This window comes from Charadrius vociferus, unplaced genomic scaffold (genome assembly GCF_000708025.1).
Source record: "Charadrius vociferus isolate BGI_N301 unplaced genomic scaffold, ASM70802v2 scaffold419, whole genome shotgun sequence".
NCBI classification, from domain to species: Eukaryota; Metazoa; Chordata; class Aves; order Charadriiformes; family Charadriidae; genus Charadrius; species Charadrius vociferus.
Genome location: NW_009650190.1, coordinates 143,701 through 168,454, shown reverse-complemented (window position 1 = coordinate 168,454; position 24,754 = coordinate 143,701). Strand labels below are relative to the sequence as shown.

The 24,754-nt window shown below is 40.8% G+C and overlaps 1 protein-coding gene across 1 annotated transcript in view; it reads right to left on the bottom strand.

Annotated features, from left to right (window-relative positions):
- Positions 1-1,534: 1,534 nt before the first annotated feature.
- TNFSF11 (tumor necrosis factor (ligand) superfamily, member 11) overlaps positions 1,535-24,754 on the bottom strand; it is a 23,895-nt gene continuing 675 nt past the window's right edge. Inside the window, 7 exon segments of the mRNA XM_009892950.1 lie at positions 1,535-1,956; positions 9,392-9,490; positions 9,573-9,618; positions 17,173-17,340; positions 19,108-19,164; positions 19,224-19,375; positions 23,848-23,922. Of these exon segments, the coding sequence (XP_009891252.1) occupies positions 1,535-1,956; positions 9,392-9,490; positions 9,573-9,618; positions 17,173-17,340; positions 19,108-19,164; positions 19,224-19,375; positions 23,848-23,922 (1,019 nt within the window).

The window sequence follows — 24,754 nt, the reverse complement described above, 5'->3', positions numbered from 1 at the left end:
GCCAGCCACTGACAAATAACACAGAATGGCTGAGTTGTTCTCAGCTGTCTGTTCTCATAAAACCTGTAAGAATCTCTCTTAACGCTGCCATTCGTCTGCCAAATCTGGCAGAAGTGGGCAGAGTTTTAAAAGCTGGAAGGGGAGACAAGGACAGGCAATGCAATGACATAAGCTTCACTTTTTCAGGAAACTAAGCTAAAAGAGTCATTACTCGATTGCGGAATTTACAACTTGCAGGTTTTGTTGTAGGAAAATATGCCTGTTCAGTAACTATAAATACCCCTAATGCATTTCTGTGGCTTATTAGGTATTGATTTTTTATTTACTTTTAGTTAACGCCAGCTTTGTAATGTCAATTACCCTCCAGGTTTGAAAGGCACCCAGTGACCAGCATTCTGGTGTAATTATTCATGACATTGGTGTGATTCCTCCCCCTTCCCAATAATACTGACAAGTTTAACAGAAATCTATTAAGTTAAAAAGAACAAAGATATATATTACATTTGCTAATTGCAAACAACCTCTTTTAGCTGCAATTTTTCCCATTGGGATTAAAAAGTGCACCAGTTTAACATGTCTGTACATTAAAAACAGTTTAAAACATTAAATATACAAACAGCAAGAGATTTTAAATATTTTGTATCAAATACTATAGGACAATATAATTTACATATTTTTTTAAACACAAAACATTACACCTGAAATATAACTTTAGATATTACAGAATATAAAAATACATACTTTTTGTCTAAAAAAAAAGTCTTTGCAGGTTCTGGCACAACGTAATACTTTAAAGGCACACCGTATTTTGGCAGTCTATATTTGCAATGAACTGTGCAACAATAATAAAAATGACCTGTAATTAACCTTTTGGAACTGCAAGGCCAGATGGTCTCCTTTCTTTTCCGAATAGCCCTTTTAATCAGGTAAAAACTTAAGTTGAACTGGTTAGGTGTTTTGCAACTCATTTCTGCCACGGCCTGAGCCCTCTAACCCCAATCCAGCAAAGCAAGAACAGGCTTAACTAAACATGTGAAAAGCCACATCAAATGCAATGGGATTAGTCGCACTTTCACAATCTTTGCCATCTCAGGATCAGAATGCTCAACCCCAAGCAAAAATGAGCCTTACGTGCAAGTTGGGAGCCAAGTTCTGTCCTGCCCTATGTTTGCGCCAAAACTAGTAAGAGTAGCACAGGTTAAAAAGTCAGGGCAGAACTTGGAAACAGACGTTCAATAATATTAATTGCTCTGATTTCAACTACACCAATGTAAAAGTCATAATGACTCTACTGAAGCCAGTGGAGACATATGAAGTAAAACTGCTGTAAGACTGAATCAGGAGAACTACGTAATTTTGCCCTTCTGCACATTTGTGGGTCTCCCACTGGAATCAGCATGGGGCAACAAATGGGTCTTTAGGGATATATGGCTTATACAGATGTAATTGGGTCGCAAAATATTTTCAGTTCTGCCTTCAAGTTGTTTCTGGACCGCTAAAAACCCAAACGATTTTCAGCACATTAAAGAAAGATTCAGTCTAAATCCCTTACTTTAAATGCCCCAAAATAAGTTGCTTCTTGTGATGAATCCAGTAGCAATGGGTTTGATACCTGGATACTTATCATTTCACCAGATTTTAATTTAAAAAACCCTCCCACATTGACAGAATAAAAATGAAATTCTGAATTCCCTGACCAGTATTTGGTGCTTCCTCCCTTCATCAACACATCAGAGCGCCTTATTTTAAGGTTTGTCTTAATCATGTATACCATCAGCTGAAGCCCTCTTTTAGTCAGGTTTCCTGAAGTTTCATGATGTCTAAAACAAATGTTGGCATAAAGGTAGTAAAATCCATCTTGATTAACAATTAGTTTTCCATCATTGAATGTCATATTTGATAAGTTTGCCTGGCCTTTGTCGTGATGCCAGGATGTGAGGTTCACTTTGCGAGTTCCTGGAGGTGGGGAGAAAAAAAAGATTATTTATAAACATTTATCAAACCCCAACATTTAGAAAGCAATCTCTGGGTTTTTAGAATCATTAGCAACTATGTATATATGCTAAAGTGAATATTAGACAATTATGATAAAAATTAATAAGAAATTTCCTTTTTTAATCCTGTGCTGCCATATTTCGCTTGCTATTTATAACCACCCTCCTACCAGAACATCTGCTGGACCCTGGTACAAAACACCTGCTTGGCCTGTAGTTTGATGATGTTAACAATCATGCGACAAGCTCTGTATAGAAATTGTGTTCTACCTAAAACTTTATTCCAGAAAAAAAAAAAATACTTGAGAGGAATTTGAAATGAGAAATACTAATGAAAAAACAGCAAATCTTGTTACCATTCTTTAACCTGTCAGTCTCTGCAAGGAATAACTTAAAATCTGAAAATAAGTTAAACTGGTAATTCTCTAAAGAGAAAGCTTATGAAGACCTCCCATATTTTATGTTGTTGTGACTGTAGTGGTACACAAAGGTAAACAGATTTTCATTTGAGAACAACAAAAAAATGGGGGAAAAGTCAGTACAATTGTGCACCTTTAGTACTGCACAGTAAGTTGCCTAGACTTTAGCTAGCACTTCAATTATTTATGACATAACAAACCTTTTAATGCAAAACCAATGTTTAAACTTAACCCAGTGCTTGTACCAGAATACGGCTTCACAATCTGGTTTAGTCATGTCCTGGATATCTAGGATGTATCCTAATTCTTTGATAATTGTACAAATACTTATAGCTGGGCAATTATAGCTATTTAGAAGGTAAACTCAGATTCTTTGCCTAATATCTAGAGGAAGGTCTTGGAAAAAGAGCTTTAGGAATACAGATGTTATTCTGGATGCAATCTTCTTCCCCCTCCCGCCCCTTTCTTTTCTTCTCTTGTTTTTATTTATGTATCTTAAGTTTCAAACTGAAAACAATGAGCCAACATTCCATGCTTATAGGAGAACAGTCCCCTTCAAGTTGTCTTAAGCTGGAGATCCACAAATTAGGAAAGAAAATTATGATAATAGTCTCTCTGTCTCTCCATATAACATCATGCATGTTGGAATCAAAATACATGTATAACAGTTACCAAGTCTGACTACCAAAAAGACAGATTAGTAGAATTAACATATGTAAAGAAGCATTATTGAACTCCTCCTAACAGGTAAGCCTTTGCAGCTCTGCCTGCATGATGGTGGCCCGGTAAACAGGAAGCTGTCCCTTATCTGTTAAGGTGACTGAATGCTCTGTGAAGAGAACAAAAAGAGCTGAGAGACCGGAAATGTTTCAATTAGTTTTTCAGCTCTGCACTGTCACTGAAAGCTAACCACTTGGGTACAAATGTCCCCCAGGAACTTTGGCCCAAAAGGCACCTCCTGGGTGCTATCATCAAGTTGCCACACTATCATCTCTGAGAGGTTTCAAGCCGGTCAAATCTCAGATGTCATTTCATGCAGATCCTGGATATTAGGAAAACGTTCTTCACTGAGAGGGTGGTCAGTCACTGGAACAGGCTCCCCAGGGAAGTGGTCACAGCACCAAGCCTGTCAGAATTCAAGGAGTGTCTGGATGATGCTCCTAGTCATATGGTCTAGATTTAGGTAGTCCTGCGAGGAGCAGGGAGTTGGACTCGATGATCCTTATAGGTCCCTTCCATCTCAAGATATTCTATGATTCTACTATTGAGACTGTGCTAAGAGATTGCCTGGCAGGAGGTCAAATAGGGACTGAGAGAGCATTTGAGTCTCCCCTGCAAACCTGGGCACATTTGACACTTCAGTTTGGTTTTGGTGGCACAGTGTGAAGAAGCATCCTGCAACACCAGCCTAAATAGCTTTGCTACTACAGCACAGGTAGTATGTAGAGGTTTATCACAGTATTTTCTGTTGAGGACCATGCCCTGCAGCACACATGCCATAGTCCCTTCTACCTCCCCGGCTTCACCACCATCCCATTATAGCACCCACCTCATCTCACAGCCTCTGCCTGCAAAAACAGAGGAATAGGCAACAGTGGGAGAAGAAGATCCAGCCAAGGCCCACGAGCATGCCCACACAGAGGAAACAGCACTGTCCTGAAAAAGCCACACAGGCCTTGACCCTTCCTGATATGTACAAGCCACTAATACTCTACCATTTATTCAGGGTAATACACAGGGCAGAACACAACACAAGACGAGAGTTGGCCAACTTGTCCTCCTAACCACCAGCAATTTTCAGCGTGCAAGATTAACTCCGTCTGCTCCCTTTGAGGCACCCACAGCAGTGGGTCCACACAGGCACCAGAAGACCTTACACCTCAGGCTGCCAGTGCATCTAAACGCCTGCTTGGAATATTCAGTACCTTATTCTCCCAACATCAAACCAAAACAATCTATTACCACCAAAATTTCCATGGCATATGGCAGGGCACAGTGCCCTCTCCTCCAAGTATGTATCGAGGCATGCTCCAGAACCACCGGTGCTCACAAGTGTGCTGGGGAAAAGCCCCAGGTATATTTGATTAGTTAGAAAGATGCTTCCTGGATTTGTTCGTGCAGAAAGACATGAGGGGAAGTAGAGACAGGGGAATATTAGAGCAATGAGTCTTCCCTAACTGCCAAGGGCAAGCAACTTCTGCATGTGGGAGGAATACTTTAATAGTAGTCCAGAACAAAAATCTTCTGGCAGTCTTCCACAAAGACCTGAGCAAAGCACAGGCTGTCAAAGGCAGATCATAAATAGTTGCTCCCCTATGGCTCCAGTACAGCCAGGTAGGAATTATTCAAGCAAAATCATACAGAGAAGCAGTCTTCTGTGCAGTGCCTCAAAAAAACCTTCTGAAAACCATCAATTAATTGAAAGCAACACTAAGATGTTAACTCTTTTAGCCTGGAATTATTCACCTACAAGAGATGCTGAGGTAGGGGTACCAGAGTATGCCTCTGAAGCACTGGGGATAGCTGAGGAAATTGTAGAACTTCTTGTGCACAGTGTTAAGTCTTTGGCTGGCATGCTGTGACTGACTGGTAGCACACTGGGTAGTTGCTAGGCAGATTTTAATTACCTGGCAAGTAAACTTCTTAGTTGCCAGTCTTATAAAGTGGCAATTTTGAAAAAATTCTTAGTGAAAATGCATGATTCTCTGCTGACAAAGGGGGGAAAGAGAAAGTAGGTACCACAGCTGTTTGTAACTGAGACGCTGAGAGGAGCTCTGGGTGAAGTCTGGTCACACTGCTTTAGCGTTGAAGGGAATATGCATCATTCATGCACGGTCAGGTGGAGGGACAGGCCAAGAGATGATGGAAGATGACCATATCTGTTTTGAGCAGGGGATTAGCCTAGATAACTTCTGGAAGTCCCTTCCAACCTAAATTATAATGCTATGATCGTATTAACTGAAGCAGATAAGCATTTTGCCAGAGCTTCAGAAAAGGCAGCACAGTACAAAGATGCATTGGTAGGAGTTATGCTATGCAACCTTTAATGGAAGACTCTCAGTACTTCTGGTGGTAATACACCCAAATTCGGAGACACCAAAACAGTTAGCACCTCAAAACACAGGCAGATGAGAAAACTGGAGCATACCAGTGCCCAATCAGCTGTCCGTATACCAGAAACTCTGAAATATAACCCAAGCCATAGGAGTCAGAAATGCTGCAATATGGTATCTTCTGTGACAAAATTTACTATGAAGCCATGAAAAAAAAATAGCACAAGGTAAGTCAGGTTGGCAGAGAAGGCAGAGGTCAGAGAGATAACGAGCAAGATAACCTTCCAGACACGGTAAAAAGCATTAACAAAAAAGTGAAGATAATACACAGTTCTGCTGGTAACTGAAGATAAATCAAAACAATGTCTTGGATATTTGTGAGCACGAACTAAGACAAATAGACATGAGTTTCAATAAAATTAATGAGTTAGAAGGAAGATGATGGGAGGGAACAGAGGAGAAAGTAGCTCCGTGTTGATAATTTGTTTGTGTTCTAGTAGCTTTCAGGTATAAATAAAGCCTGAGGGAAGGAACAAAGCACTGTTTGCTCTGAAAAACTGTTTTGGAGGCAAAGGGCAGCTAAGCTGAACCTGTAGCTGTATATAGCTCAAAATAATACAGCCCTTCCTTAGACAGCTAAAGGTATCAATTCACATCCCAAATGATATATTTAACCTTTACATTTCTTTCTGTTTGCGATTTTCTCCTTTAAACTGTGACTAATTTCTGTAATCAATTTATAAACCAAAATTCACTGTTTTCATTTAAAACCTAGGTAGCATTTATAGTGAGCTCTGGTAAAAAGCAACCAGCAAGCATTCAGCTTTAACCTAAGGCAGCAAACCTAAAAAATACACACAGCAAGCCAAACCACTACAGCTTCTGCAGCCAAATGATGGGTGGGGACACCAAGATCTGGGAAGGCTTATTTTCCCCCCTCCCTCACACTCCAGCTGCAAAAGCCCATTTGAAGCTTGATATTATTGTGAACCAGGTAAAACAGAAAATGTTCCCTCACAGATACTGCCCAGTGCCCCTTCATGAAGGGTGTTCAGTGGCAAACTACTTAAAATAAAATCCTGTTTGACAGCGATGAAGATTGACTTTTTTTTTTCCTGACATTGTTTATTTTGAGTCAGAGTGATGACAGCAGAAAACCTTAAAATACTAAGAAAAGATCTGTCCAGACTCATGGATGGCATAAAACAATTTAGAAGGATTTCAGACATGTAGGGTAAGGAATCAGGGGAAGAAAATAGAAATTGCTATTTGCAGTCAAAGGAAACAGGATGGGAGAGAAAAACTCCCGGTGACCCTCAGGCAAATTCTTCATCCTTTATGCCTGTCATTAATCTCTGTGCCACCCAGCCAACTAGGTACTGCCTCATACCAGTGAGCAGGATAAAGTGCCTCACAGCCAGTAGGTTCAGCTTTCCAGCTATCCATAAGGATGCAGCCCCTCACTGCTGCAATGCCCACAAGGACCACAGAAGCTGTGCTCTCAAGTAACGTCCTGGCAATGCTCTTCCAGCAGAGGCAGAAGCCATATCTGCCAGATCAGGAGGAAGTATGTCCAACTCGTCACACTGGTAAGGGGCTGATTGGCTTCAAGGAGAAACAAAGCAGCTTCTTGTCACAGGCACTGTATTTCTGAGAGTTCCTGCAGCCTGTGCTATTAAAAAAAAAAAAAGTGAAGAGAGCAAGCAAGAGCAACGCCTCCCTTGCCATTACCCACAGATGTGCTACTGCATTCCCTAGAAGGTTAATGCAGTGATGCACAACAGTAAAAATTATCAGCTCTAGTTCTGATAAAAACACAGTTTACAGCAACATCCAGGTAGACAGCAGATAAATCCCCCACAGGAAAAATGTGGATTTCATAAAGTGTGACACTGACAGACTCCACTTCTGTAGATATAAGCGATCTGTCTCTATGATTAGCAAATTAATTGAATCCTTCCAAAGACAAAATGCTAATACAAGTTTACTGGTACTGCATCTTCTACTATTGACCTATGTCAACAGCCAAAATCTGACTGAAATAGAAGCTTGTCAGGAGGCATTTGAGCTAATAAGAAAGCTTGTAGAAGTTTTGACTGCTATCTGACAAGCTGCTTAAGCGCTCTGCCTATAAAGCTCTGGACCTTGGCAATGCCAATGCACTTGAAGGGAAACAGTATCCTATCCCTCCAGGCAAGAAGCTAACTCCTTGTGTACAGAAGTGCTTTGTCTTTAAATAGAGCAAGAGCAAGGTATTACTATGCAGGCTGCTGAAATCTCAGATTTCAAGCCTCAACACAGCATTCCCCTTTGGTTTGGTTATGTAAAACAGAAAAGTAATGCACACAGCTTAATTATCAAGGAGCTCAGCACTGCAGAATGTATACATTTTCAGAGGAAGACGACAGAAGTGATCAATGCCCTCTCCTATCTTGAGATCCTCTGTCGGACAGCTTCAGAATAAACTCTGGTTTACATCTACCACACCAATGATGATTGCTGTGTTGAGAATAGAGAAAAATCTCAACAGACAGTGCCTCAGGGCAAAAAAGGAAACAGTACTAAGATATTTTAAAATTGTAGGAATGAATCTTTTCCTCTGGAGAGTGTTCCAAGACAGACTCATGTCTCGTTCCCTCATACTGTACTAGCAAGGATATTCCCAAAGCCATCCAAAGATACCTGTGGGTAGACAGTAAGAGCTCTGGCAAGATTAAAGAATTCCGTCCTCTTACCACAGGAGCAGATAAAAGCCACCGGAACATTTTATTTTTTCCCCTGCTCAATAGCTCAGAAACATACTGCATCCAAGTCAACACACTGACTGGAAACCCTGTTGGTCAGAGTACGATGCTATGATCTTTGATCCTCCTGCTACTAGACTGGATGGATGCAGACAGACCTCTGTGAAGCTTTCGCATGTCTGAATGTCACAAAGACCCCAGGAGTCTTGATGTCAAAAAGTGTATACCAGCTCTATAACATAATAAGGAATGGAATATGACAAAACCTTTTCAACATGCCCTTAACAGAAGGCAACACTTGCTGTAAATTCAACCTTATGCTACAAGAGTGCAATGTACCCACAGAGGGCAGGGAACTAGCAGGCAAGTTATAATAATGACATTGGGACTGCAATTCTAGGTTTTCAACACCTCAAAATGAAAGATGTGCTTCCTTTATGGCAAGTTCTGACACTGATGGGCACCTGACACGCATGTGTATTGTGTATTCATATAAGATTCTCAGCTTCTACATCCACCCTGAAGACAAATGCTGTCTTATGCAGTACAGACATGATTACACTTCAGCAGACTAAAGGAGTGTTGCCGCACAGGGCTGAATAGGTGGACATAAGACATTCGTGAATTTAACAACACATTTCATCTGAGAACAGGACATAAAAATCTTAGACTCAATGGAAGGGAGACATTCCAACGTGCAAGATCTGGATTCTGGCTAATCTTTAGGCTGGGATATCCTTGTATGTATGTGTACGTATGCATACAACTGTGCGTACGTATACCAATAGCCGATGTCCAGTGTCTGAAGAACTCCCGATGGGCCCTATTAGCCTAAGACAATAAAATTCAGAGAAGAGCATTCAATGCATATCTTCATTCCTCACCTGAAGACAGCGTAAAGAGGCAGACCAAACCCTCAGACCTTAGTCATGAAAACTAGTCATTTGAAATGGAGGCCATTTAGCATGTAACAGACTAATGTAAGATACCTGAGGCAAAGGGGAGCTATCCTCCTGTTAATGTTAGCCCTGTTGCCTCTGAAATCCTTCAATGCATCCAATTTATTCTCATTATCAAAAGACATTTCTGAAATTCAGTCCGTTGCTGATATTGCTGAACTATTTTCATATACTTCACTGTTTAATCATTTATTGGAAGTATTCACTTAAAACTGAACTTACCAGATGGAATATTCTTATCGTCAATAATGAGATGGGCAAAAGGCTGCTTCTCAGGTTTGTTTCTCCTGTACAGATCCATTCCTAATGCCTCCATTGCAGCTAGAGATAAAAGAATTGCATTACCTCAGAAAGACAAGTTTAGTAGAACTAAAATATTTCTTATTCATAAACTAGTACCTACCTTTTTCTGGTCTTGGTGGTGCTCTTCCCATGACACGTTGGACTTCCTAAAATGAGAAAGAGCCATTGCTTTGATATTGTCTTGGTTTTGTAATACTGTGTTTTGCAGGTAGTTTGCACAATTACAACACTCTGCATTATATATATTTGGGGGTTGTTCTACCTACAGTATATTCAGATGTCTGAGATATACATCATGTAAATATGAGAATATGTAATATGAACACACAGTTTAGCTGCCACAATGAAATTACTTCCTCTGCCCAATACATCTGATAAAGGTGGATAGGAATGATGGTGTTTAAGATCCCTACGCTATTTATTGAAGTAGTGGTGACAGGACATTTACAACCTTTCCTACTTATTGCACCTGGAGTATTTCTTTAAGTATAATGGAACAATGACTGCTAAGAATGCATCACATAGAACAATGGAGTTATGAACGGATTTAATTACTTGGGGTCAAAAGTTGACAAAAGAGGCAGTTCTACATAGGGGACTAGTATCACACTAACAGTGAGGAAAGCTAAGCTCTGAATTCCCGTTTGTGATAAGGTAAATTAAAACCTCCACCCGTCCCATTTGACCACTAAGAGGGAAGGTTGCAAGACTACAAAGCTTTATAATCAAGGCTCACTTCTAACAAGGTATGCAGGAACTAGTGGATTAAGCATCTTTCACATCAGTACTGGGCCAAAGGTACTGTGTGCGAGAGTTTGGCAGCGTGCATTCTTCAAAACTGCAGATGAATTTTAACATCAATGAAACCCATGTTACCCAAAACCAAGAACAGCACAAGTAACAGACAGGCACCACAAAAAGCCGTGCTTTTCTTGAAACAACATACAAACAGCAGTTTTCAAAAACCTAAGCAGCCTGTTCTTGTAACAAGCCTCAACTGAGTCTTAGTAGCATTAGGTTCAATCCTCAGTTCTGTCCCCTGTTCCCCCATAACTCTCTTCATCTGTTTTCTAAAAAACAGGGGTAATATTCTACTTGCTATTCAGAATGCCTCATACCATGGAGCCATCAAGAAGATGTTTAGTAAAAGGAAACATTTTGCTGAAGATAGCAAATCACATCTCATCTTTGAAACATGAGTGGTCCATTGTTTTATCTTTATACCACACATATTGCTGTTTGTCTGATTCAATACCATGTATATGCAATACACCTCAGATTTGGCCAGATCAGCAATGTTCCTCTGTGCTCTCAATCACTGCGGTGTTTTAGAATTTGAAATCCCACTCTGAAAACATCTAAAGTTCTGCTTTTATGCAATTTTGCAGCCACAGTGAAATCTGTAACACCTTAGCTGGTGCGTTTATTACTCTCACTTTCCCCTTTCAGTAGGTGTTTAAATGTTAAACCAAAATGAAAAGCCACAGCAGTTATGGAAGTTGTTGTATGACTATCAAAGCATAATACTTCAGCAGAGATATGCTGATTTTGTAGATAAGAATCATTAAGATGCTTTCTGCTGTAGAGACGAGAAGAAAAGCAGAATTGCAACTTCAAACGAAGCAAAACTTGTGTCCACCTCCCCCATTTACATTCACTTCCCCTCTCTGATCTTCCTACTTCAGTGTCAGTTCTAGGAGCATGAAAACAAAGCTCAATTCTAGGAGCTGCACACCAGCATCGGCCTCTAGCCACACTTCAGCTCTTTAACTTCATCAGAAGTCGGAAGATGACAAAAAAAAATTTCAAGTACTAGATACAGTGAAAAGTGGCAAAAGCCTCTGAGGAGAACAGAACATAATGTAAAAGAGACTGGAAGATGGACCACACTCTCAGAGACTACCATACCACACCTACTCCCAACCCTTTCCCTAGGAAGGGGAGACTCCTTTGTTTTCTTGCTTTCTTAATGGAAACATCTCAGATGTGGAGTCTGCTTTCGTCTCCTTTCCTTCTGGGAGAACGTGACAATGTATTTGCCTGGAGAGCCTTCCGAGCAGATCTAAAAAGAGCTATGCACATTTTAATCTCCTATTATCTAAACTGGTACTAAAAAAAAAATAATCCTGTGGTTGGTAACTGCACAGCCCTTGAAGTCCCTGAACTGGCCACTTGTTATCCTCCTTTTAACCTTCATTTTTCTGAGGAGTGTAGAGTTCTGCTTCTGCACATTTCCAAAGATGCTTTAGCTTGAGCAGTTGGGTACCTTACCTCCTGAGATCTAACAGCCTGACTCAGCTCATCCTCCATGCAGAAAGGTAGCGGTCCTCATGAAATGCAGTCTCAGCTGCTTTCTTTCAAACTGTTGGTGGTGCTGTTCATCTGCAACATCACCACCTGGTAAGCAGCTCAGCTACCCAGGAAGACTTGGGTCCACAACTCTCCTTGTCCTAATGGTCTTAAGCTTGCTTTCCTGTTTCCTAGGAGCATCACCCTGGCAGAAACACTCTCCTGTACTCCTCTTGAAGCTGTGCTACTGTGCAATTAGGAATGCAAGCATCATTACAACAAAAGGGAGATTATAAGCCCAACACCAACACACTGAAAAGAGCTGGAGATTGGCTCATGTTCATTGACTCTTCTGTGTGCTTGTCATTGGATTAGAAGTGGCTAGTCTGTGGCCAGAAAACAGAAATCCTTCATCAGCAGAGTTCTCCAAACACTGGACTACTGTCAAGTTCTTTACTTGATTCTGACCAGCCCCACAAAATTTTGACATTCCTTCCTGTTCTGTTGCCTGGGTTTCCAAAAGGAAGCTGAAACACATGAACTAGTCCCTAGAAAACAGGGTCGGAGCTGTGGGTTTCCTCCTGAAGAATATGTAGTTCAACATTTCCCTTCACTTTTTACTTCATGAAGTTTCTACAGTTCCAAGGTGCTGGTACAAAACCTACCTTAGAAAAGCATTTTAGCAAGGACTCAAGGACCACATTTTTCAGTGGATGTCTGAAGATATCCAGATATCTAAAGACAGCCTCCTAGTGGGATTATAAAAATCCCCCGGTATCCTTACTGCAAGGAATTAATCATAGAATCATAGAATGGTTTAGGTTGGAAAGGACCTCGAAGATCATCGAGTTCCAACCCCCCTGCCACGGGCAGGGACACCTCCAACTAGACCAGGTTGCCCAAGGCCACGTCCAGCCTGGCCTTCAACACCTCCAGGGATGGGGCCTCAACAACCTCTCTGGGCAACCTGTTCCAGTGCCTTACAACCCTCAAAGTGAAAAACTTCTTCCTAATGTTTAATCTAAACCTGCCCTCTTCCAGTTTATAGCCATTCCCCCTCGTCCTCTCACTACATGCCCTAGTAAAAAGTCCTTCCCCAGCTCTCCTGTAGGCCCCCTTTAGGTACTGGAAGGCTGCAGTAAGATCTCCCCAGAGCCTTCTCTTCTCCAGGCTGCCCATCCCCAGCACTCTCAGCCTCTCCTCATAGGACAGGTGCTCCAGCCCTCGGATCATCCTCGTGGCTCTCCTCTGGACACGCTCCAGCAGGTCCATGTCCTTCTTATGTTGAGGACTCCAGAGCTGGACGCAGTACTCCAGGTGGGGTCTCACAAGAGTGGAGTAAAGGGGCAGAGTCACCTCCCTTGACCTGCTGGCCACACTTTTTCCTGATGCAGCCAAGAATACAGTTGGCCTTCTGGGCTGCAATCACACATTGCTGGCTCATGTTCAGCTTCTCATCAATCAACACACCCAGGTCCTTCTCCTCAGGTCTGCTCTCCAGCCATACCCCACTGAGCCTGTATTTGTGCTTGGGATTGCCCCGACCCAGATGTAGGACCTTGCACTTGGCCTTGTTGAACTGCATGAGGTTTGCACAGGTCCACGTCTCCAGCCTGTCCAGGTCCCTCTGGATGGCATCTCTCCCCTCCAGCGTGTCTACCTCACGAAACAGCTTGGTATCATCGGCAAACCTGCTGAGGGTGCAAGTACTAGGATTTTCCAAATCTTTAAAGTATCAATTGCATTCTTTAGCACCTAAATGTCTTTAAGCATCTCATACATAATCACAATGTACGCTACCATTAAGAAAGTAGAAACAGCTCAACAGAACCGGTCACTAAGACACTGCTATAATGGCATGAGAACTGCTGACATAATATTACCACTGACTTCTCTTACAACTTCCACCCACAGAACCATGCGTGCTACCAAGCTGTTGAGTTATTTTTAGAAAAAGTGTACACAAAAATCACACCACTCTGTTAGTCTTACGATAAGCTGCACTTGTACACCTCTGCATCGTTTGCTCACTGCCCACCAAGTCAAGTCGGCTGGCCTGCTGCCCACAGACCAACCTCCTTCATACAGTCCCTGTTTGAACACCAGACAAGCAGCCAGTCACAAAAATGTGTCCTACTTCATGGAAAAAAATTAAAAGGCCATTGGGAAGCTGCAAAACTTTCACATTTTAAAAGCTAAAATCATACTTCAAGTGCCTGGAAAGTTGGGAACTGCTTTTTACTCATCCACTGCAGGCTGCAGGTTTTAACCGTTAGCATCTCAGCATCTTCAAAACAAAATCAACCAGTGTTGAGGATGCAGAGACAAGGCTGCATTTGAAAATGTGGCATTTATGAATGGTTTTTCCTCTTTTTTGGCTTTTACAGTATCTCAGTATCTACTTTGAGCAGCTTTAAGTAGCCTTTTGAGACCAATCAGAAAAGAGGCCCTCTGGACATTCACGTATTGCTGCAGCTGTGAGCTTAAAGCTCCTTTATGGAGTTATTTCTTCTACTACCTGAGTGCTTTAAGTCCAGCTAATACCAGGAGGAAGGATCTGATTATCTTGCCGGAAATTCAGCAATGTGAAAAATGCCAATCAGGAAGGAAGTGAAATAGAAAGTACATGAACCAATACTCATCAGAAGATAGTTTAGAGATCAGCACTACAACCTCTATCCAAATGAGTAGTCTGCTGTCTGCAGAAAAAAAGAAGGCATGTAAGGTTGTAAGATGGAAACTGAAATTTTAACAACTTACAGCAATCACTCGTGAAACCTTGACTTTGTCCATAACTATGGGCACTTTAAACGTCTGCTAAGTATATAGATCTCTTTACAAGTGCTGCCCTGGAAGTCTAGCAAAGTACTCTGTTGCCATGTGGGAGGCTAGTTTACGCCTGAACTCCCCACGCTGCTAGAAGCTGGGAGTATTGCCAAGAAAAATTACTTACGAATTGACCCAAGGTATGTTTGCAGCCCTTTCTACTTCAGGCTCATAACAGACTTCATAAGAACTGTGGTTAGTGCATCTGGACTGCCAAAAGGTTTTTAGGGTTACATGCAAAAAAAATTAAGCAAACACACAGGGTAGGAAAGTGTATCATTTGTCTCCTTGAAGGTTTATATGCAACATTGAAAATGTGCTTTTCACTGAGTAAGCTGCTCCCTAAGTAGTATTTTTATCCTGGAATATGTTAAGGAATTCACCATTAGATTTTGATTAAAAAAAAAATAATTATTATTTTTTCAGGAGACAAATATTTCTAGACCCAACCTTGCAGCCCTACTACACTGGTTTCATAAAAGCACTTTCATTTTCAATGTCAGTCCCTGCTTTAGATTTAAGCATTAGGTCTACAGGTGTGCAAAGAAAACAGATGAGAACCAGGGCAGTAAGCTAAAAGCTGTAACCAGACAATAAACCTGAGCAAAAGCAAGTTGTCTATTTTCATTTCCTGAACAGTTTGAATTGCAACAGACAAAATATTGAAAAAAATCACAAATACTTTAAACGGTATTTTAAAGTGTTCCATTTCAGTTACTTAACATGTAGCCAATTCAAATAAGGATATTGGACCTTAAAACACACACAGGTAAGATTCTCCTTCAGGAAAGTGAAGAAAGCACGGATTATAGGAAACCTATTTCAAGTCACATTAGCTATATTCCCACACATAAAGGACTAGCACAACTGGAAGTAAGATTCAGCTGCATCCCTGCCCTTCATTGTAACAGAGCCAATGAAAGGCAGAGCTTACAGAACATGACAAAATATAATTTTGCCTTAACAATGTTGCTTTCACTTCTCTGATATACCAAAAATATGCAAATGTAGGCCCAGGCAAGCATTTTCCTATTGTTCTCTGTGCAATCAATATATGATGACAAAGCATCTAGAATACTGACCCAGCTGCTAGACATATTCTGTTGCATTCAAAGGAAATTCAGAGTCTGATTACTTTGGCAAGTTAAATTTTATTGTTTTCAAACTAATGGTCATCAGCCAAAAAAAGTTATCCCTACTCACTACTTATCTTGGCCGCGGACATTGCAGCATTTAACCTCCATCCAGAATGGCAGGATATGCAGCCTGAACTAAAGCCAATGCCTTTGTTGAGTAACCAGCAGCAAAATGACCAGAATACAGCACTTCCCATTCACTTACTGTAACAAGCTCCTTACTCCGTCATGGGAGCTGCATGAACGAGTAGTCTAGTACCAGCACAAAGAACATAGAACTAGGTGTAGTGTGAGACGGTCTATAAAATGCTGGAAGATACAACTAATCCTACAGACTCGACTTTTTTTTTTTTCCCCTTAAACTTTTCAAGGAGGTGGCTAGCAAATGGGACAAGACATGAACTAGGTTTCTTAAAGTTTTGTTCACAAAAAGACCTGTCACTCAGGGTACTCCACTAAAAGCAAGCATTAGCAGAATTAGTACCATATAATTAACTCAAGTACCATTCACTCTGTAAAGTGTACATGAGTTCAGCTCAATTCTAATGTAGTATCCTTTATGAAAAACTGACAATGTTATGCAGATGTGAAGAAGTAGTAACAGACCTGGTAAGCCAGGAAAACTAAATACTATAGCAGACATTCAGCTTTTAAATAGCCTATAATTACCACTAAACACTATCATGAACACGCAAAGAGATCAGAGGCAGTAACTGCAGTAAGAGGTGATTGTGACAAATATCCAGCTTGCCTAGGCTTCTTCATCAGGGCCTACTTCTTTAGCTGACTACTTTTGTTATTTCTGTTTGGGGAAAAAGCTGTCATTTTTAACTGCTGGGCAAAGACTTCCTGGTTATCATGCTATGGCAAAGTAGCTTTTCTGTCAGTGTGGGAAGGGTCTGCACAGAACAGAGGACTGGCAAAGTGAGCTAAAAAAGGAAAAGAAGGTACTATCCCTCATTTTGGGTTGCAGAAAGAGTAAGAAACAAGAGAAAATGTTATTTCCTCTGTCTTTCAGGCAATACTTTGCTTGTTGATCTTGACTTGGGAGAATATTGTCAGAAACAGTTATGAAGATTGCTTTGAAAAAAGTGTGGAGCTGCCCTTTCTTATGAATATCCAAAGTGTTGGCAAACTTATACAAATATCAGGATAAATGACTACCTTTCAGGCCCATTGAAATGTCAGAGTGGCCAATCAACTAACTGCAATCATAGCTTTCTCAGTGCAACTTCAAGTCTTCCTTTCTTAAAAAAAAAGTGTTTGAACTGTTTAACCACTACCAGGTTCGTAAGCAAACACAATATGATCTTGGATGCAGCTTCAGGTATTACTTAAACACCAGAAAATACTTTCTAGAACTTACCTCTGCATACAGATGTTGGAAAAATTGTTGTAAGTTCAACAGGAGCACAAAATAAAGGAATAGACAGTCTGTCTGCCACTTACCTTCTGCACAGCTCTTTGGAGACCCTGTTTCATGCTTCTACATGATTCTGGCATTAACTTTACTTCTTGATTTTCAAAGGATGTGTCATGCAAATCTGTATTTTCTTGATGTCCAAAAAGTGTTCTGACACAATGTGCATGTTCTTTTGAAATTCTAGTAGGGTCCATCTGAAACAAAAATATAAGCACAACCACAGTTTTAAGTGTCTGTCCAAGAAACATAAAGAGCATTTAAGTCAGGGAGAATTTTCAACCATCTAGAAGTCTGGCACCTAGCTGAGTTTATTATCTAAATTTTCATTGTAAACAATTAAAAGAGAAAAAGTTCCCCACATGGAGGTTTATTTCATCCAACAAGCATGAGAGATAGGAGAATGAATTATGTTCTGGAGCTGCCTCATTCATTAGCTTAGACTGGGTATCTGAATTTCAAAAGTTAAAGATAAATCCCACTCTTACAGTAAAATCAATAATTCTGAACTCCATTTTTTCACCACTCAGCACAAAATCACTATTATTTTAGCAGACAACATAAACAGCCATCCTATCCTAAAAACTACACTTTGCAAGATGACACACAAATGCTAAGAGGAGGAACGTGGGGAAAGTATGTCCAACATCTAGCACATCATTTTCAAGAGGAGAAACGGAAAAACAGATGCCAGTTATCACTGAAAGTATTTTGTGGGTGAGAGATATTGCTGCCTGGAACCAAGTAAGACAGCACTAATTCAGCAAGACCAAAAGATAAGACTGTACCACAATGGGACAAAGACTGGTAAATCTAGAATATCTGCAAGACATTTTTAGCAATCAGTCTTTGTGATTAAATCAAACATGCTTTCAAACTGTAAGTTTAGAATAGTCCTGAATTCTATCAGTTAGACAAATTAGAAGGATATTCCAAGGATTAGCATTGTGCCTTGGCAGAGTTTAATTGCATAAACATTATTTAAACCATTTCATCCTCTGTCCCCACACTCCATATACTTTACACTCAAGAGGTATTAACCACTATGTTTAAGAGATGGCTTAAGATTCTCAGCAACTGTTCTCAACTGCTATTTATTCCTCTTTTACTTCAGGCTTGACGAAGGGTTTGTCGACTCAAAACCTTGTCTAAGTTTGCTATCTGTATCAGCTGGTCTAATAAAGAACATTTAGTTCTCCCTTTCTGCATAAGGTGGGGGAAAAGTTTTATCTGAGAATTACAAAAGGTAATACATCATTTGTAATCATGATGAGGGAATGCCAAGACATTATGGATAGCGCCTGACCACTGTTAAGTTTCCTTTAACATAGCACTGAACCAAACAGATCATCAAAAGGAAGTTTTGCAGAATACAAAACATGCAGAGTGAATCAAATACGTTATATCATTTGTTCACATGAACATAAATTTGACTCCTTAACCCCCAAAAAGAATCGTGTTAACTTAAAAGCACAAGGTTAGGATTACAGAGGTAAATTTAAGTCTACACCAGCCAGGCACCCATCCAACAGGCACACACTGCAGAGAAACATTTGTTGCACAGATGGTAACACCAAATGCTGCCTCCCCCATCACCATCCTTCCGCTGAAGTCTCCAGATGAGAGCTGTTTGCCTGAGTCACTCACACTAACATCAGCCCCTGTAACCTGGTTTAGCTGTCTCAGTTATGCCTAGAGATTTGGAAAAAAATAGGTGAGAAAAGGTTCACCTGAAGATCAGAAGATGGCACAGCTTTGAGCAGAGGGGTCGAGATGAGTTACAGAATGGCTTAGAGGCAGTAACATCTTCCTGAGGTGGCCTGACACAGCTGAATCCAAAAGAAAAATCTGTGTACAGCCATTACAGCTCTATGAATTAAGCACTAAAAACTACACTAATGACTTGTGAAGTCAGCTAGTGCAGTGCAGCCCCATTAACTGTTTAAACTTACCTAAACCAGCACCTTCTTCACCACAAAATTTCATTCCTGGTTCTCAATTTCTTCTTCTAAATCAGCAACCTGTGAGGATTTTTGCTGATCTAATTTCCTGAAAGATTAGCACCCTGACACCAACTCACTTCAGGTATCAGACAAGCATCAGAGCCAGTACAGGGACAGGCATAAGAATGAAAGAGCAGGAAGGCAGCACTAGCTTTAACGACTGTAAAACTGCACCCTAAAAGCATCTCTCCCAGTATGTTCCACCAGCATCCAGAATGCAGAAAATCAACTGTAAAAGGAAAGAAAAAAAAAAAAAAATGAAGGGCAAAATGTTAACCAACAGCTGCTAAAAGTCAGTTAACACAGAATGACCTGTCTTGGAAGGTACCTCTGGAGGTCTGTAGTCCAGCCCTCTGCTTGAAGCAGGGCCAACTTGTAACTTAGGTAAGGTTCATCAAGGCCTTGTCTAGACAAGCTTTGTGGAATTTCCATTGATGGAAACTTTCAACCTCTCTGGGCAAACTGTTATACAATTTAACCACTTTTATTGTTTAAAAGCACTGGGTTTGATGTTCAGCTACAGTTCTTGCTGCAATTTATGACTGTGCCTCTTGTTTTCACTGGGCACTTCTGAAAAGCCTGGGTCCATCTTTAGGTGATTAGCTTCCCTCACCTTAGCTTCTTCTTTAGGTTCAAAGAACCCAGTTCTCCATTTCTGATACACAACGGTCCTTGCCTATCACAGTGCACTTCTGCTGGACTCTCTCCAGTTTGTTGATGTGTCTTTGGTACTGAGGGACCCAAACCAGGACCTATTATTCCAGATGTAGCCTCTTACATTGGGATTGTTAGAGACCTGGGGAAATTGGGATCCAAAACAGGACCTGGATGTCTCTCCCTGCCTCCACACACCCCACAGGATAGAAGATAGAAAGCCACAGCAAATAACTTCCAGTAGATACTAATTTTTATCAGTAATTCTACTAGCGAGAGACTATTACACCAGTTTTGGATTTATTTAAACACATCTTCTGAAAAGTATACAAGAAAACTAGGCTTCACAACACAAAGACCATGACATTTGTCAAGGCCTGAGTGTCCAGCATGACAAACCACGCATAGTGTAGACTTACAGCTATCACCCACCAGCAATCAATCAAATGTGTCACACAACACTGTGCTAGAACAGCAGCAGCAGATTGTACAGAAGCACTTACTCGGATTACAATTTATCTGCTAAAGGCTTTAGACAGAAAACCAACATCTCTGCACCCACAGTTAAAAGATTGAAGGCTTAATGGAAACACTGTAACTGATAGCTTCAGCAGCTTAAAGCTGTGCAGCCCATCCTGACAAACTGAAAGTCTCTAGAGATTTCGTGTTTGATAAGGTGAAGCTCTGTTCTTGGGACTAGCTAACCTGCCTGATTGCCCTTACCCTTTTCAAAGAATACCTAGTCTTTACCACATTTAACCATGGAAATTTGCTCACTTGTCTGAAAAGGCATTCTCAGAAATCACGCATCTAACATCTTTATAAAGACCGTGTACTGAACTGCCACAGCTGTAAGCAGATATTACCGAGCACTGAGACCAAAACGGTGGGCAAGAAGGGATGCACCGAAAAACTGTCAAGTTTGAGTGTTTTGAGACAAACTTCTAAAGAGCCAGATGAAATATCAGAATGGTCTACAGTAATCAGCTTGCTAATGTGCAAGGCACAGCAGGTGAGCCTTTGAATAGACAGAGACCTTCAGCATGAAGTCCTAAATATTTAATACCTGGAAGAAACATCAAGATGCAACCAAAAATACTGGTAAAAGCTTTATAACACATTAAGTAAGCTAAATACCCCAGAGGAATTTACCTATTTAAATAGAGGAGTGTCTAGCTTATTTTTCCTATGTTACTGTTATGTATACATCCACCGTGTCTGACCTCAGAATCAGATGAAATCTTTTGGTGCCCCTTGATTTTCAGCATGTCTAATCATTTAGCTGCACCTCTGGACTCCTTTCACCTAAATCCGGGCAGCCAAAATGAACTCCAGCATTGTAGGTGAGACCAGATGAATTTACACAATTAAGAACCAATTTTCTGATGTTAAAAAGATTATTCATTTTGACTTTAAAAGATACAATACATTCCAGCCAACTTTACCTATTAAATGTGTCCTCAAGTATGCAAAGTTACAGCATCATATTCTGTATTTACTCCTTACAACAAATGTTTACCATTTATACTTGTACTTATTTTCAAACTTAAACCAACTTCCAGACTATCAAATATCACTTTGCATTCGACCATCTTTCCTAACCACCAAGAAGGGCTTCTTCCAGGCTTCCAAAAAGTGCTAATGACCCCCAGCAAGCTGTTTTCTGTTAGCTACTGCTCTAGCACCTTCACAAAACTTTAGATAAAGTCTGAAAGGCGATTTTTTAAAAACATACTTTCATTAAAGTCAGAGTTCCACAGATGCATGAAATGACAATAAAAATCTGTCTTCCAGGTCCCCAGTTATCCAAGTGTGAATTCTTCAGTGTGGTAGGTTACTTAACATTTGTACTGACTTTTTTTTTTTCTAATGGGAAAAATGGTTAAGCTTGGAGTTCCAGGTTAAACTATGGGAGTTAGACATCCAGCCCCCACATTTGGATTGAGCACTTCTAGCTTGTTTCACTGCCCTGCAGTTCAGTGTGTGTTGGTCCAAATTCCTACTCTTTTATGATCTAAGTATATTAAGGAAATGGGCCAGAAAGAAAAGTTTAAAAACAAAGCTTTTGGAGACTATACTTTAGCATTTACCAGTGAAAGTTAAATAAAATACTTCGCTCTCTCACCTTGTGCTGTGTATGAGTCTGTATTATGTTGTGATCTCCAGCTGCTTCAAGTATCTAAATTTTCATGGCATTTTCATTGATCATGAGCAAATATTCCTCACAAAGCATAAGCAAAATAAACACTTAAGACCAATACATTTTGTTAGTGTTTAATTTCATGGATTCGGTATATCGCACAAGATGGTCCACAAAGAAGAGCCAGAACATCTTAATGTTTTTACATTTCAGAACGCTATTACCAGAATATTGGTAACATTCAGATCTTAGCTTTGTCTTTCTTTTTAGATATACCAACTCGTTGTATCATTTGCATTGCACTGCACTATTTCTTGGCCGCAAACATGTGTTTTTACCCGTGAAAATCTAGTGTCAGTCTTAGTTATCTGTCTTGTTAAATTCCAAATGCTTAAGCCACAAAATAAACAAAACTAAGGAAAAACCAAAACCCCAACTATTGTCTCAGCTCATATTGTGTCATGATCCAGCCCAAATTATTTTATGCAAATACAGATAAAATGTCTATGGTAAAACTGAGTCAGAGTTTACTCAGCCTTTTAGGTAGACTTTTATCTTTTGATGCACAGCTTCTGGTGTTAACTTCTCATTATTTTAACAAAATACATCACAATACTTAAGTTTGTCATTATAGCACAAATTTAGATAGCTGAAGTTTGTACTGAAAAGTACAAGTTGAGATAGTTTAATACAACTAAATTTCACAGCAATCTTTTCAAGGGAAAGAAGTCGGATCATATCCCATATAAATAAAACAATCTGCAAGACAGTTAAACAAAACTTAACTTCTGCAGGACCTACTACATTTTTCCATCTATCTTATTTCACAGTAAGAAATTGGTGAACAAATACAGGTTACTGTATCTTATTATTGTAACTTATGTACTTACTTCAAAAGTACACTTATTCTATTTTTCAATGATGGCAAAGAAGACCATTTCTCCATTAGAAATTTTTCAGGCAATGACTTCAGTCAAGTCTACATCTAGCTACATTGTCTCTTTTAGATGTTTCGGAAGTTCAAGTTTACAAAGGACTCCATCTAACAGCATTACTCCAAATCTACAGGAACAAGAAACTGGCAAGAGAATTAAGCTGCCAAATGCAGAATTACACCCGGACTATGTAATTTTTTAAATCAAGGAAGCAGAAGAAAAATAGTCATTATGGTAAGAAAGCTCTTTTTTACCCTTTGTTAGGCATGTGTGAGGCACTGACATAAACCTACTAGAAAGAGTCCTTAATAAGGGGGGTGAGGGGGTGGGGTGTAAGGAGAATGGAAAAACAGGGTTTTCAAAAAGTATACTTTGATTAGTTGTTTTGATTGCAATGACTCTCTAGCCTACTAATCAATGTATAGCTGTGCATTTCTAGGAGCTATGTTTTGACAAAGATGTCTTTTCAAGTTCATGCAGATCTGGAGTGAAAAACATTTCTATGCCACAAGCTGAAATAGGCATTAATTTATTTCACTGTCAAACAAACAAGTCGCTTTAAGCTACATTATAATGAGTCCCAGAAATTAAATGTCACTCTTCTGAAGCATAAAGGATATGATTAACTAAGTACTGTATTGTTGCTCCATTTTATTTTTGTAAAAATGGCAAACACAAACCCATTGTGGGTAAGAAAATATGAATTGGTCCACATAATAAATGATCAGCAGCATTACTGTATATTTGATAGTCATTCATCTATTTAAGTGGGTATACATTTGCGCAACATCTGGTTTCGGAGTGCACTGTGTTAAGAAATCCAGGCTGCTACATCAAGATCAAGCGCATCTACCTAGAAAGTAAACCGAAAGAAACAGGTTTCCACTCCCCACTGACTTCAAATGAAAAGTACGCACAACAGAAGTACCACTTCCATGAAGGCAGAGACCTGTGTTAACAGAACTAATTAACATCCCACAAAAAAAGCCAAGCAATATGCTAACACCTCACCCCGAGAAGCAACCAGCCAGCAGCCCCCCACTTCCTCTGAGAGGGCTCAGCCGCACAGGGGTAAGAGACACAGCGAGCGAATCCAGCCAGCTGAGCCATTTCCAAGAAGAGGGCTCCTCTCGTCTCTGAAAGCCTAACCGCTCCTCACTCATCTCCCCCCGCAGCCATACCTCCCCTGCGCTCCTTTCTGCCCACACCGCTGCCTCTTCTGAAGCATCCCTCCCGGGCAGGCTTGCGGCCTGGCGGACGAGGGATGGTTCTCTCTCAGAAACAAGCTCCTGAGCTACAAAGCGGGCACCTCCGGCTGATGCCCGCTAACACGCTGACCCTGCTCCACAGCCCGAAGGACCAACTATCCCAAGGGGTGTTGTGTGGTGGGGTGGGTTCCCCCACACACACTTAAAGGCATTTCTCTCCCAGGTGAAACATTTATGGCAGCCAAAGACCTCAGCCGCATCCAGCCGCTCTCCGGTGAATACCTGAGAGCTGATCATTAAAAAAAAAAAAACAAACCCCCACAAGGCTTCAGGTGAAGGATCATGAAGCTGTTTCCCAAGTCGGGGACCCTTCATGCGCGACCTCGCTGAGACACCCTCCATACGCACCCTTAGGCCACAGCGATGCCTAAAACACCTCAGGCTGAGCAGCTCCAGCGACCAGGGGACAGCGGTGCAGGTCGGGCAAGGTGCCGGCAGCCCCCCAGCCCGACCCTCCCCGCCCCGCTCAAAGCTGGGCCAACTTCACAGCCAAGAAAAAAAAAAAAAAATTTGTTCTCTGCCCTTTTTGTTATCAATCTCCTGAATCCCACCGACGTGAGGGCCTTTCCCCCTCCCGCCCCGTTTCCGAAAGGTGCGAGGCCGTCACTCCC